We start from the raw sequence: 15367 nt of genomic DNA on the forward strand, positions 1-15367 counted from the left end.
AAGATACATCTTCATGATGAACCTGACCTATACTCAGAGCGGTAGTTACTCTAAATACCAACAGAGAGGGAAGGAGTCTTCACATCAAGTATCATTGCTATCCCCTCTGTACACAGGGTAGATGGGAGAGGGGGCAACTTAGACATTGGCTACCTAAAATGAGGGGGCAATAAAGGCACGAAATGACTGGCTTACAAAGTTTCAAGAGGGAGTTTAGTTTAAGAGTATGGGGGGAAAGAGTCCCCACTGAATGGCTGTCATCTTGTCTAGATGGGTCTGGTGAAAAGAGATGGGGATAAGATTCGTAAGATTCAACAGTGAATAATTGTTATCATGACTAATCGCGACTATCCCAAGTATAAAGGTAGAAGTTTTGTAACAAAAAAAAGGGGAGTGGTTAATCTTACAGTCTAGAAACAGAGGACTCTAAGACCATCAAGAGAGAAATGCACAAGCAGGATGCAGGACCTTATCCAGAGAAGCAGCAGTGCCAGAGATGAAGGCAGAGATGGGGGCATGGAGAGGGGGAGTGGCTGAGGACTCTAGATTCATGGACTAAGAAGAGAAGGACTAAGAGCTGGTGGCCAGGAGCAGACTTGCAGAACGTGCCCTTGGGAGATGCAAATTATTATATATGCCTGAGTGGGGTTTTTTTGTTTGTTTGTTTGTTTGTTTTTTAAAAAGTGGATAGAGAGAAATACTGCTAACTGATGGTACATGGAGGGGATTATAATCATTGCAATGAAATAAGGTATATGATTTGTTGAATGTAAAACTGATGATATGCCCTGTAAACTTTCACTCAATCCACAATAAAAACCTTTAAAAAAAAAAAAAAGGGCCTCCAGGAACTTCCTCTAGGGCCAGGAACTCTATTGTCACATCTCTCCCACAGCCACCTTGTGAGATCCTTGGCTGGCAGAAGCCCACAGAGTTTTCTCCTATTCAGATCCAACAGCTGCACTGTTTTTTGTTTTTGCCTTTGGCTGTTGGTTTTTTGTTTCTTTCTCCTCCTTTTCCTCTTTCCATTCCCTTGAATTTTATCCTTTATATCTCTGCTTTTGTTTTTCCTTCTTTTCTTCTGTTTCTCACGTCCTCTCTTCTTTGTCCCCCCCCCCCCCACTTTGAGCTTCTTTACTACTCTTTACGTCTCTACCCTACCCTGGTTTTTCTAAGTGGTTTTAAAATTTCTTCCTTTTATTTCCTTTCTTATCATTTTTCTTTTATAGCTCTATCTTCCTGCCCCTCTTTTATTTATTCTTAAGTGCCTTTAAAATATCTTTCTCATTCTCTTCTATAGCTCCATTTTCCTTTTTTTGTCTTCATAGTTATCATATTCTTTCTTTATGGTTACTGGCTGTTTATTTTCTCTGTCAGTATTTTCTCTTTTCATTATTAATTCCTTGTGGTTTTTTTATGTTTTATTTTCTTGTGTGTGTGCGTGTGGGTGGGGGGGATCACTTTCCCTTCTGACAGGAGACAGCAACCTTGTCCATAAGCTCAGCCACAGATGTACCCACTGTAGCTCCACCCACTGGGCAAGAGCAAACACCAGCTTCTATACCACCAACACCAGCAAAACCCACCCTAAACTGAAGTGCATGAACGTCAAACAAGGATGTATGCACACTTCCATTCTCTAACTATCTCCACAGGAGATAGCTGGTGAAACCCTAAGAACACAGCAACACACAATCATCATTTAAATACAAATACGACAACCCTACAATGCCACAGAAATAACAATTTCAGCTCACACGAAGAAATGAGAATAGCTCAAAAAAACTATGAAGACGTGCAGTCAGAAAATGTTTCTGAAGAAGAAAAGGTAATATAACTAACTGAAAAAGAATTCAAAAGAATGATAAAAGGCTTGACAGAAAAATCAAGGAAAGCAAGGACAACACAGAAAATCTTTAGAAGAATTCAGGACAACACTATATGAGCAAACAAACAAACAAACAAACAAACAAAATGTAAATCTTGAAATAATATAAAACCTGCTATGAGAAATCCAGAAGATTAACACTGAGATTTCAGAAATGGATAATCAATATACAAAAAAGGGCAAAGACGGCGATTGAAAGCAATGGATGTCTGAATTAGTGAGCTTGAAGACAAATCTTTCAATACTAATGTACTAGAAGAGCAATCAGGAAAAAGAATGAAAAAGCTGAAGAAAGTCAAGAGTTATATGGGACACCATGGAAAGGGACAATTACAGGTGATCAGAATTCCAGAACAGGAAGAGACAATGAAAAGTACAGAAAAATTGTTGAACAGTTGTTGGACGAAAATTTCTCAAGCATCATGAAAGAGGAGAAGATAAGCATACATGAAGCTGAATGAACCCCAAATAGGATATATTCAAAAAGAAAATCACCAAGACACATCATAATTAAACTTTCTAAAACCAAAGATAAAGAAAGAATCCTGAGAATGCTTGGAAAAAACAAAAAGTTTACTACAAAGGTGAACCACTAAGACTAAACTCTGATTTCTCAGCAGAAACCAAGCAGACAAGAAAGGCATATACAAAACTCAGAAAGAAAAAAAAAAAAAAAAAAAATTGTCAGCTAAGTATAATATACCCAGCAAAACTGTCCGTCAAGTATTATGGCAAAATTAGGGCATTTCCTGATAAACAAGAATAAAAGGAATTTGTTATAACGACCAGACCAACTTTAAAGAGCTCTGGTAGCGTAGTGGTTACAAGTTGGGCTGCTAATCCCAAAGTAAGCAGTTTGAAACTACCAGTGGTTCTGTGGAAGAAAGATGAGGCTTTCTGTCCCTGTAAAGATTTACAGCCTTGGAAATTCTATTCTGAGTTGCTATGAGACAGAAATGACTCCACAGCACAGAACCACCACCAGACCAACATTACAAATAATGCTAAAGGATGGTTTTTGGACCGCAGACAAGAGTAGACAACAACCTGAGATTACCAAACATGACAACATTTCCCAGAACTCAATCCAGATAGAGAAGTATTTAAAGTAAAATAAACCTACAAGACTTAAAATAGGGAACCAGAGATATCAATTTATAATGAAGCCAACTACAAAGCAAAAAGAGGGAATAATGTAGATACACTACTTCCAAATGACTAGAAAGTCAAGTAGATTTCAAGACAAAACAGACTGTTCTAAATAGGGAAAAAATTAATAAATTACAGGGTAACCACAAAGAAATTTAATACACCTGCACATCAAAGTAAGAAAAAGCAAACCATAAAGATTTAGTAAAAGTTAATAACAAAAATGTAGAAAATGTAAAGAAAACCCACAAATAAAATGAACTCAGCACAGAAAAATATGTGGATCAAAAAAATTAACAACAGCACAAAAAACACACAGTAAAATGATAGCAATGATTTCACATCTATCAATAATTACACTGAATGTAGATGGATTAAATGCACCAGTCACGAGACAGCGAACAAAATAGATAAGAAAACAGTATCCTTCAACATGCTGTTTATAAGAGACACATCGAAAAGTTGGAGACAGCCTAAATGCCCAATAACAGAAGAATGGTTAAACAAACTTTGGTACAAACACACAGTGAAATACAATGCGACGTTACAAGAATAATAACGCATCTGTGAAACACCTCACAACATGGATAAACCTTGAGGACTATATGCTGAGTGAAATTACTGAACCACAAGAGGAAAAATATTATGTAAGATCAATGTTGTAAAAAGTTAAGAAAATATTTTCTTAATAAAATAAAGCTATAGATGGTTATGAGGGGTCGGGGGTGGGGGAGAAGAGAAAATGGTTACGGGGGTCGGGGGTCTAGAGGGTAAACATGTTAACATGGGTGACAGGGCAGGCAACATACAAGAGGGAGGTTAGCAGAGGAAAGATAAAAGTAGCTGAAGATGCAGGAGGAATTTATTTTTAACTCTTTGTTGGAATTGAGTGAAGGTGTACAGGCAAGACCATGAGTTTCACATTTAAGACATTATTGTTTGTTTTATCTCAATGATTGCAATCCCGCCAGGAAGCAACAGTAAGGGGACCCCCACTTCCCAATCTCAAAACATAAAGTTAACAATAATAAAAACAGTCTGCTACTCGTAAAATGACACATACACAGACTAAAAGATTTTCCACATGGATGCTAACTCTATTGAATGGGGAAAGAATAGTTTCGTTAATAAATGGTGCTCAAACTAGATGATGCCCAGCTACCACTACCAACTGCTCTGAAAGGGATCCCATTAGAAGGTGCCAGATAGAGCTGGAGAAAATGTGGAATAAAACTCAAAATCATATTTTAAAAAGACCAAACTTGCTGGTCAGAAAGAGACAGGAGGAACCCAAACCTATGGCCCTTGACCACCCTTCAGCTCTGGAGAGGAACTCATCCTTGTGGCCCAATTAGTCAAGCTATAGGTATATTGGGGGGTAGAGGTGGGGAGTGGTAAAAAACTAGTAAGGAATGCTCAACATGGAATGGTCAATCATTCAAAATCAAAAGGACAACATTTGTAAGGACAAAGTTGAGAAGAGATGGGAAGCTGGGTGGAATGGAAATCAGACTCTTAGGGAGGAAGGGGGATAACCTGTTTCATGAGGCCATTGCAATCTCTGAGATGAAACAAATTGAATGATTTGTTAAATGTGAAACTGATGATCTTGCCTATAAACCTTCACTCAATTTGCAACAAAGAGTCAAAAATAAATGATGCTGAGACAACTGAGCTTCCACAAGCCAAAGAATGAACCTCCACCTACACGTCACATCATACACGCAAACAAACCCCAAATGGATCTAAAACCTAAATATGTCAGATCTGAAACCATGAAACTTTAAATGTTTTAGAATCTAATTTTTAACTCTGGATTCTTAGCTATGATACCAAAAACACAGGTAAAAAAGACAAAATTAACAGGATATCATCAAAATAAAAAAACTTTGGTCATTAAAGGACTTTATCAATGAAGTAAAAATAACAACCTACAGATGAAGAGAGAATTGGGGGGAATCATATACAGTGGATAAGGATTTAATATCTAGAATATATTAAAAAAAATATGAAAACTTAACAACAAAAAGACAGTCAACCCAGTCAAAAATACAAATGGCCAACAAGCACATGGAAAGATGCTCAATGTCATGAGAAAACCCAAACCCAAACCCAAAGGAGATAGTACTTCAGCCCCACTAGGATGGCTATGATCACAAAATGAAAGACAACAGATGCTGGCGAGCATGTTGGTGGGATTGTAAAATGGTATAGCTGCTGTAAACAGTTTGGCTGTTCCTCAAGAGGTTAAACATAGAATTGCCATATGATCTAGCAATTTCATATCTAGGTATATTCCCCAAACAGACCTAAAAAAATATATATATGTACACTGCAGTTCACTGAAACACAATAGCAAAAGGTGCAAACAACACAAGTGCCCATAAACAAAATGGAGAAATAAAATGTGGTTGTGGCTGTTAGTGCCATCAAGTTGATTCTGACTTATAGAGACCCTGTAATGGGTTTCCGAGGAGCAGCTGGTGGGCTTGAACTGTTGACCTGTTGTTAGCAGTCCAGTGCTTACCCTAAATTGCCACACCAGAACTCCTGCAATCAATTATTACCCAGCCATAAGAATAAATGAAGTCCTGAAACACGTTACAACATGTTACAACCTTGACAATATTCTGCTGAGTGAAATTTACATCAGTCACAAAAAGACAAACACTGTATGACCCCATTATATGAACTGTTTTGGATAGGAAAGTACATTGAAAGCAAAGCTTATTAGTGGTTATCAGGAGTAGGTAGGAAGGAAAGGGAGAAGGAGGCTCAACAGAGGCCAATGAACTTCTGTTGCTATTGTTGTTAAGTGCCGTTGAGTCAGCTGCGACCCACAGCGACCCTGCATGGGGTTTCCAAGGAGCAGCTGGTGAGCTTGAACCACCAACCTTGTGGTTCAAACCAACTTTGCAGTCCATAGGGGGGCATTAACACACAGCACCACACTAGGATTCCAAGTAAGAGTGATAAAAAAAATAGGGGAACAAACAGGCTTATGACCGAATAATGAGATAAACATAATTGACACTGAACTATATATGTGAAGATTGTTGACATGGCAAATGTTTTGTTACATATATATTTTGCCACAATTAAAAAACAGAATAAAGAAAAAAAAAGAAAAACAACGGGCATCTGCATTGTTTCCTCCCGGGAGATACTGCAATGTTCCCGTACAGTTCATTACAGCATGTCGCCTCCAGCCTCCATCACCTGGCTGTCAGCATATTAGCCACCTGAAAAGCATCATCCAGGTGGAGTGTACCCCGTTTGCCTTGTTGGGACCTTCCTTCACCTGTCCAAGCTCACCCCTAGCCATGCAATTTGTACCCCTTCCTTCCCATCAAGTGGCCTCCCTCCCAGGCTGGAACTTGCTCACTCACAGTTGAACGCAATGTTTGAAAGGCCTTGGAATAAGGCAATGCCTCTGCCCAGCTCCTCTGCCTTCCAGCAGGACCCTTCCAACTCTGCTTCGTAGCGTCTGGTGAGAGAGGTCAAGTGCCAGCGCTCAGGAGCAGCTGGGGTATTTGGAAGGGTGGGTGGACTGTGGGTTATGGACATCCCTGCCTGTGTTCCACCCTCTGCCCCAAGCCTCACTCCTCTTCCCGGTGCTCCATGGCGAAGGCTCTCACAGTGCGTACGTTGCCCAGTGCCTCATCTGCTACACCGGTCGCCCTGGCGATCTTCAAGGAATCCACGAAATAGGAAAACAAGTTTGGGTACAAAGGCAGGTTGATGGGGGATGGGGGTGGGGATAAGGAGGGGTCAAGAATTCTGGTACCTGCTCCTGAGACTGGCGAGACAATTTTCGGAGAGCAGAACCCATCAGGGTGCCTATTCCCATCAGGGTGGGTGTGGCCACCATTAGCAACAGTGTCAGGCGTGTAGATAGCATGGACAGGGACACCAAGCAGCCAGCCACCTGGGTGCAGCTCCGAAGACCCTGGGGAAGAGGGAGAGCAGACAGAAGAGACAATCTGGCATTGGCACCATAACATAGGGGGCTCTTATTAAAAGGTCATCAGGCTACAACTCTGAACTCACAGGAACAAGGTCATATAGGTCTGACTCTTGGTAGGCCTACTGGTCATCCATTGGTCACAGATGTAATCTTTTCTTGACCCATTTGGGTATGATCAGAGATCTGCGGAAGACTATCGTGGATCCCTACAAAGCCATCCTCATCTAAACGGAGAGCCCATGTGTGGAGGTGAGGGGAGAGAGCATGACATTCTCTACACCCCAGCTTGCTTCTCTCGCTGTTCTAGAAACCAAATGAATCGCATCACAAGGGAGCCTTGCCCCTGGGGACCCTGCTGCAGGCCAGTGTCTGACATAATCCACCACCACAATGATGTCAGGGACAGACAAGGAGATGGTATGTCATGCAGCCAAAGATATAACACATCTCAGTGCCTGTCAGAGGTGCAGGCATGCTGGGGCAGGCCAGGCCAGAGTGTTTCGGTTATTGGCAAACTGAGCCAAGGAAGCTTTCCTGGGGGAGGCAGGATTTCAAAGCAGTAGACAAACAGTCCATCCTGACCTTCTTTGCCCCTCCCCTGCATAAGCTTCCTCATTCCCTCCCTACACCCTGACCAGAGGGCAGTCTTCAGCATCAAGGGTGGGGCAGTCTTCAGCATCAAGCTTGGAGAAGACACACTGAGGAGTGTGTGAGTCAGTGTGTGGGTGTGTGTGGGGGGGGGGGGGGGGTGGAGAGTAGGAGGAGTAAAGTGTCCTGAGGCCACCAACCTGGGAAATGACAAGTTTGAAAGATGACTTAAACTCTTGCACATCAGTTGTCAACCGGCTCACCAGCTGCCCTGTCTTTTTAGCATCGAAGAAAGCAATGTCTTGTCTGGCGGTGGGATACAGGAGCAGTAGTTAAGGGCAAAGAAGGGAGATGTAACATCAGGAGGAGGACCATGCTTGGACACTTACACTGGCCCCTCTGGGGTCTGGCAGACTCCCCTACCTTATACCTACCGGAGCAGGGAGGAGAAGAGGGTCCTCCGCATGTCCACGGCCATGCGCTCGCCAATGCGGGACAACAACACAAGGTACCCGAAGGTCAGCAGCCCCTGGGAAGGCCAGCATGCTCAGGTCCAACCTCCTGGTTTTTCTGGGTGCCCCCAGGCATGCCCCCTGCTGTACCTGGATGCCATAGAGAAGCAGCAGGCGGGTGCCGAGGCTCCGAGACTCCGTCAGGAAACTCCCTATGTGTTCCCTCGTGTACTTGGCTATAATCTCTACCAGCTGGCCCAGGAGTAGGGGGATCTGCACATTCACTAGCGCTGCTCCCAACGCCAGCTGAGATGGGGTAGAGGGGACAGACCTTCAGAGGGGAGGCTATATACCTCCCCATTCCTACCATGTCCTAGCCTTTCCTCCCCAACGACTCAGCCTTGCCAATGGTCATGCTTTGGCTGCTCTTGTGGATTTGTCTTTACTTCTTAAGAGTCAGAGCCCAGATTTCCCAGCCCCGGGGACATCCTACAGCTTGCAAACCCAGCCACACTGTGCAGATCCCAAGTTCCCAGGCCAGGCTGCTCCCATGATGTCTCCCTGGAGAGACTCAGTGAGGTAACGATGCTGTCCCTGCCCAGCTCTGGCTTAGTGATTATATAAACTCCTTCCTAGAACTTTCCCAGACCCTGGTCATGGAAGCCATGGGGAAAGACCTCACCACAATGGCTGCCCCCAGGACCAGGAGGTGGGGGTGCAGAAACTGCCAGAAGAGCTTCCAGTTAAAGCCGGCCTCCTGGACATAGGGTCTAGAGCTGGTGGGAGAGGCCTCTTCTGCCTCACAGTGCACCACAAGGCAGAGGTGGGAGCACTTCCTTAGCACCAGGGGGCCTAGCAGTACTCCCCCAACCCAGTGCCAGGCAGAGAGGGGGCTTCTGCGAGTAGCTGGGAGAGCTCGGCGGAGGCAGGGCCATAGCTGGGAGCGGAGCTGAGCCAGGGACTTGAGGAGGTAGGAGCTGTGGTGTCCATCAGATTGCCTGCAGGGAGAGAATGACATTGATGGCTTGAGGTCCCAGCTGTCTTTCCACTGACCAATCAACCACGAGCCCTGGGCTGGCTTTTCCCAGCACCCCTTCATTTTCCCTCAGGTCCTTTATACTGTCTTTCTGAGAACAGTTCTTAAGCTACTTCAGTTCCTAGGACAAATCCACAAGAGCATTATCATCAAGTTGTAAGCATGTTCTCTTTCCCAACTGCTTCTCCACACAGCACCCAAACGGCAGGCCTCCCATCCCTGTTCCTTTAAAATTAAACAAAACAAAACAAGCTGAATTTCAGGGTACTGTTTTCCAGAGAAGGATGTAGAAGTGGGTGAGGCCCAGAGCACAGTGTACAGAGCGGCAGACCTGCCCTGTGCTTGCTCAGTGTGGTGACACTGTACATGCGGTCCCTGCCCTCAGCACTACCACATCACTGCTTTTGAACCTCATGGCCCTGGAAGGGAAATGGTGTCATTCCCACTGGGTAGATGAAACAATCGTATGGACCTGGGAGCTTAAATACTTTGCTCACAAGCAGTAGAACTGGGACAGAGGTGAACCCTGTACTCTGGTTCCAGAATTCAGGCTCTTTCTCCTTTATCATGTATGACTTGCCTAGGGCTAAGTTTTCTGACTACCACACTCCACCACCTGACCTCTTCTCTTAGGCCATGAGCGCCTTATATGACAAAGCAGGAAGGGAAAAGGTGACATTCTCCTTCTTCATCAGATGAAGAAAGAAAGGAGAAAAATAGAAAGGCAAGTCTAACTTATCTTGACATCTCTTTCCTCTGGTTTCCACACTTATAAAATGGTAATGTAGACTGAACTCTTCACAACATTTTTGTTGAGTGTCTGGTACTTAGCTATGAGACATAGGGATTATGGAGGAAGAAAAAGTAACCTACCTTAGAGTGGTTAATCTTTAGTATGTGTGTGTGAGTGAGCCAGTCATTTAAACAGTTCATAACTAACCTTCCTGAGTATGATTTAAGGGGAGCTGGAGGGCACTGTCTCTTTGTCTGAGGGAGCCAGGACAGGCCTTCCAGATGAGACCTCAGAGTTAACAGGACAAGGCAATGGAGATAAAGTCAAAGAGAGCTCCAGGCAGAAGGAAAACTCATTTGAGTGCCTGCGGGGTAAGAAAGAACTGAAGACATGGTTGAAGTAATGGCTTCTGTATGGCCTACAATAAGGGAGAGGAGAGACGAGCCTTTGGGGCGTGGAGGTGTCATTACACTCCTTGTGCCACATTTGAACTTCATCTAGAGCGTGAGGACCACTCATGGTTTTTAAGCTTGTAGTGTAACATAACCGGATTTGCATTTTTAGAAATCATAGCAGAGACATAGCTACAGGATAAGAAGACTGGCTACAGAAAGATTGTTGTTGTTGCTAAGTGCCATGGAGTGAGTTCTGACTCACAGCAATCCTGTATACGGTTTCCAAGGAGTTGCTGGTGGGTTTGAACTGATGACATTGCAACTCCAACAGACCCTGCGGTCCAAGGCATTAACCTGCAGTACCACACCAGGACTCTGGGCTAGAGGGTAGACACATGTTAATATGGGTGATGGGGCAGGCAATATATACGAGGGAGGCTGGTAATGGAAGACACATGGAAGAATGCAAGAGTTAAAAGTGAAAAGAGGTAAATACTGTTAACTGATGGTACATGGAGGGAATACAATAATTGTTATGAAGCAAAGTATATGCTTTGTTGAATGTAAAACTGTTAATCTGCTATGAAAGTCATAATAAAAAGTTAAAAAAAAGAAAACATTGTTTGTTCATCAAACAAGGAGCAAAATTTTGAAACCTCAAGGCCTCACCAAACACCTTGAGGGAATGAGTTACTGGGTTTCGGGGCTCGGAACTGGACCAATAGCCTCAGGGGACATCAAGTTTACTTGGCATAACACAGTCTGCAAAGACAAAGAGGTCTTAAAAGCTCATGAGCGACCAACTGAGGTGCAATTATTGGTCTCTTCCTGTCTGGAGGAAAGAAGAGTGATGAAAATGGAAAACACTGAGAAACAATTAGTCCAAGGAACTAATGGACCACGTGACCATCAGTCACCACAATCTTGAGACCAGAGCTAGATGGTGCTGGCTACTACTGATCATTAGATGACACAGTAGAAGAAAAATGTTGAACAAAAGTAAAAATCATAAAAAAACCCACCAGGCTTACTGGGTGAATGGAGACCGGTGGACTACTGAGACTATGGTCTAGTCACCCTTCAGGTCTGGATATCAGCTAACTCCTAGGGATCCATTTTCAGCCAAACAATAAGGAAAACACTAACAGTAGGGATGGGAGGGATGTACACTTTAGATTAACCAACTGTTTTAAATCAAGTATTTATCCAAGAACAAAGTTTAGAAGGGTTGGGGAAGGAAGAATGGAAACAATAAACAAAGGAAGTGGGATAAGTGATGTTTCATTGTACGGATTTGCAATCAATGACATGAAATAAAATGTGGAGGAATTGTTGAATGAAAAACTGATCTGTTCTGTGAACCTTTACTCAATTTACAAGTTACCTTTACCATGATGGTCTTTCCTACACACAGACCATCCTAACTGAGACGCCCATACTTTTTGTCACTTCTATATAATGTCTTCATTACCCAATTCCATCTGGCTGGTTTTGATATCTTGTTTTCTGCTATGTTCTTTATAGCTATTCTAAGACTTTATTGAAAGAAACCCACTCTCCTTCTGCCTTGTATAATTTGTCTAATTTCCCCCACTATACTTTACTTGTTGTTGTTAAGTGCCGTTGAGTCGGTTCCGACCCATAGCGACCCTGTACAGGGTTTCCGAGGGTGTAAATCTTTACTTACGGGAGTAGAAAGCCTCATCTTTCTCCCGTGGAGCAGCTGGTAATTTTGAACCACTGACCTTAAGGTTCGCAGCCCAATTCGTAACGACTACGCTACCAGAGCTCCCCACACTTTACTTAGGAGAACTAAATCGTAGTTATAATTTTCTCCATAACACTTAGCAGAGCTCTAGAGTATAACAGATGATCAGCAAATGTTGGAGTGAAGGCATACCCTCATTGTTGTTGTTGTTGTTAAGTGCCATAGAGTCGGTTCCAACCCATAGTGACCTTGTATAGGGTTTCTGAGGAGTGGCTTTGCAGTCTGGGCGTATTAACCCACAGCGCCCCACCAGAATTCCATGCCCTCATTAGAGATGCAAAATAATCTGAATGATCTACTACAGTGTTCTTACTGTGATGCAAAGTAATCAATACATTTTCTACTGCAATGTGGAGGAGCCCTGGCGGTGTGCAAAGGTTAAGTGCTTGGCTGTTAACAGAAAGGTGGGCAGTTTGAATCCACCAGCAGCTCTGCGGGAGAAAAGATTTGGTGATCTACTCCTGTAAACATTACAACCTAGAGAACCCTATGGGACAGTTCTACTCTGTCCTCTAAAGTCTCTATGTTAAAATTGACTTGACAGTACATAAACCACCACAGCTCAGTACATACATTACATGAAACGGAAATGTTTCATGAAACAATACTTCACCTTAATTTTTTAACGTACTGTGATATTTTCTATTATTTTCACACTTCCCTAATGGGACTCCTGGTTTGGCATTGTAGGATCTACACAGATACTCTATACAGGGTTGCTAGGAGTCGAAATAGACTCGAAGGCACTTAGCAACAACAAAGACCACATATACGAAGAGACTTTAAAAAGTTCACAAAAAAATGGAATTAAAATAACAATGCAATTTTTCCAGGAACTTCTGAAGTCCCTTTGTATATGAGGGTAAGTCAAAAAGTATCCCTGCTAGGGTTCCAGTTTATACATGCATGGGTTTATTTCAAATAAAATGTTTCAACATGTCTGCAATCAGTGGATGGCTGCAGACAAGTTCTCTCAGCAATACAGTTGTCTTCGGGTACCTTCAAAACAAAAGTCCAATTAAAACTGTGGCTTCTGAGGGGATCTGCTGGGCCAGTTACATTTCAAGGCAGAGAGGTCAGCTCAGAAGGTTATGCCAACTGTTTTGGTGGGGATTCTAGAAGGGTAATCTTCATAGATTTTTCTTGAAGGATGCTGGATGACCACAGGGGCTTATTAAGAAGTTTTAAGAAAACTGAAAGTAGCATTGGTGAGAAAAAAAGTCCAGGGAAGTTACACTGAGGAATTTTTTTCCATCATGGCAATGTACTGACTGACCACTGTTTCATGGTAGCTAGGGCTGTCCTATGAGAACTTCATTGGTAAACCTTACCTCATTCATCCCATAGCCCTCATCTTGCTCCTTCAGACTTTTTTTGTTCCCAGACTCAAAGAACATTTAAAAGGAAGCTGATTGAGTTCCTCAAGGATGCCAAAACTGCTGTGGTAATGTAGTGCAAATTGAAGAGAGCAGAATTCTTTGGAGAAAAGGAAGGGTTCGAGTGGAAAACTGCTTTCAGAAACGCATAGACCTAGATGGGAGATACGTTGAGAAACAATAGCTTCTCCTTTTGCTCTTTCTGTTTAATAAAGGTTTTTATGATTTTGTAGAGATATACACTGACTTACTCTGATACTTGATTATTTGATAACTTTTCTTAGTTTTCTCTCCGGGTTAAATAATAACAACATGCTAATTCTTTCTCAAGGACTATTTCAATCCTTTCAATAATTTATCATGACCACTTTCCAGCTTCTCTCATTTTCTCCAAAGACTGAAAGGGCTTGGTCAGTGCCAAGAATCAGTGAGTTACTTTGTAGAGACAGTACTCCAGTCCTAGCTCTCCAGTTTGGCTTTCCAAATGACAGTACAACTCAATACCAACCTGGGAATCTTCTGCCTGTTATGTCAGGAAATCAGTACTTTCTCAAAGTATTCACACTTAAGTTGTGGCTTTAGAGTCCTTGTTTCTCACCTGTTTGAATCAATGTATGTAAACTAAGTGTCTTGCCAAAAATTCACATGTATGAGTAATTGAATTGACTCTTTATCCCTGCTTAAAATATCTAGATCCAGGAGCTAGTTTTGTTCAGCTCATTTTGATCTTGGGGGTACCAGCTATATTATATTACATGTCTCCGGATTGTTGTTGATTGCCGTTGATTGGCCCGACCCATTGCGATTCCGCATAAGGTATCCAAGGAGCGGCTAGTGAGCTTGAACTACTGACCTTGTGGTTCAGACCGACTTTGCAGTCCTGCGCATTGGCCCACAGAACCACACCAGGACTCTTAATAAAAAATGTCCAAATCTCCGGACCAATTTCAAAAGCGAGGCCGCGTGCCCAGTGGCGACCAGACGGCTGAACATCGGTTCAGCACGGCGCCCTCTGGTGGAAAGGGAATAAATGTATCCACTGACCCCGACTCGTACACAAACATGCAGGCCCACACCCCCTCTCAATAATTAAGGTCAATTCCCCGGGGAGTGACATTCCACCAGGCCGACTGGGCCGGAAGCTCCCGGGAGGCTTCGCGCAGCCCAGGACTCCGTCTCCCAGAGGGCCCCGCCCCCATCGGCCACACGGCTCGAGAAGGCCGGCCTCTTGTTACCTGACGGCCGTGAATGTCTGGAGCCGGAGCAGTAGCGGCCTGCTTGGCACAAGGCCGCCCCGAATCCCGACCCGAAATAAGTGCACCAACATGATGGGGAGGGAGAGAAGGAGCAGCCAACAACAGCAGTTTCCCCCTCGCCCCACCTAGCGTTCCAAATTGGCGTCTACGCCTTCCCGACAGCCTCTTCGCGCCTCAGCTATGATTAGAGGAAAGGCATGTCATTCTCATCTCATGGAGTGATTGGAGAAAATAGGCTGGGCCCGACTCCTCCCAAAACTGTGATTGGAAAGGAACGCCTAGTTGGCTGCCTCCGCCTCTGGGTGGGGCGGAGGAGGGCTGGAGCTGCCCACTGACGCTGCCCAAGTCGGCTGCGGGGTGACGTTTTGAGGGTGTGGATAGCCACATCCTCCAGGGTATCCATAGTAACCGTAGGTCGCTGACCCTGAGGCTATTTGCCTAAAATACTCAAGGTGGATTCTAGTTGGGCGGGGCTGTCCTGGAAGTGTAGATCCCTGGTGCAGGAGGACGAATGGAGCATTTTGAAAAAACCAAATGTACCTTGCCACTTACCCCGCTTTCCCAAACCTGTTAGAAGCTGGCGGCCACGTGTATTTTGGAAAAAAACCCATGTATTTTGGTGGGTTTGATCATCCTCTAAGTGATTGAGAAATACTAGTATGACCGTCCTTTAACCTACCAAGGCGTGACCTCAGATGTGTGTCCCCACAAAAGCCTTCCGTATTCGGGTCAGAACTGACCTGTCTTAGCCGCCTACCT

The 15367-nt window shown here is 43.7% G+C and overlaps 1 protein-coding gene across 1 annotated transcript in view; it reads right to left on the reverse strand.

Moving 5' to 3' along the window:
* Positions 1 to 14679, reverse strand: part of ABCB8 (ATP-binding cassette, sub-family B (MDR/TAP), member 8) — a 26104-nt gene extending 11425 nt beyond the window's left edge. Inside the window, exons 1-8 of the mRNA XM_006873708.1 lie at positions 14588 to 14679; positions 8727 to 9042; positions 8195 to 8350; positions 8027 to 8121; positions 7793 to 7898; positions 6825 to 6986; positions 6641 to 6726; positions 6427 to 6524 (exon numbers count right to left, since the gene is read on the reverse strand). Of these exons, the coding sequence (XP_006873770.1) occupies positions 6427 to 6524; positions 6641 to 6726; positions 6825 to 6986; positions 7793 to 7898; positions 8027 to 8121; positions 8195 to 8350; positions 8727 to 9042; positions 14588 to 14679 (1111 nt within the window). The remainder of the gene's footprint in view (positions 1 to 6426; positions 6525 to 6640; positions 6727 to 6824; positions 6987 to 7792; positions 7899 to 8026; positions 8122 to 8194; positions 8351 to 8726; positions 9043 to 14587) is intronic.
* Positions 14680 to 15367: the final 688 nt, after the last annotated feature.

This window comes from Chrysochloris asiatica, unplaced genomic scaffold (assembly GCF_000296735.1).
Source record: "Chrysochloris asiatica unplaced genomic scaffold, ChrAsi1.0 scaffold00249, whole genome shotgun sequence".
NCBI lineage: Eukaryota > Metazoa > Chordata > Mammalia > Afrosoricida > Chrysochloridae > Chrysochloris > Chrysochloris asiatica.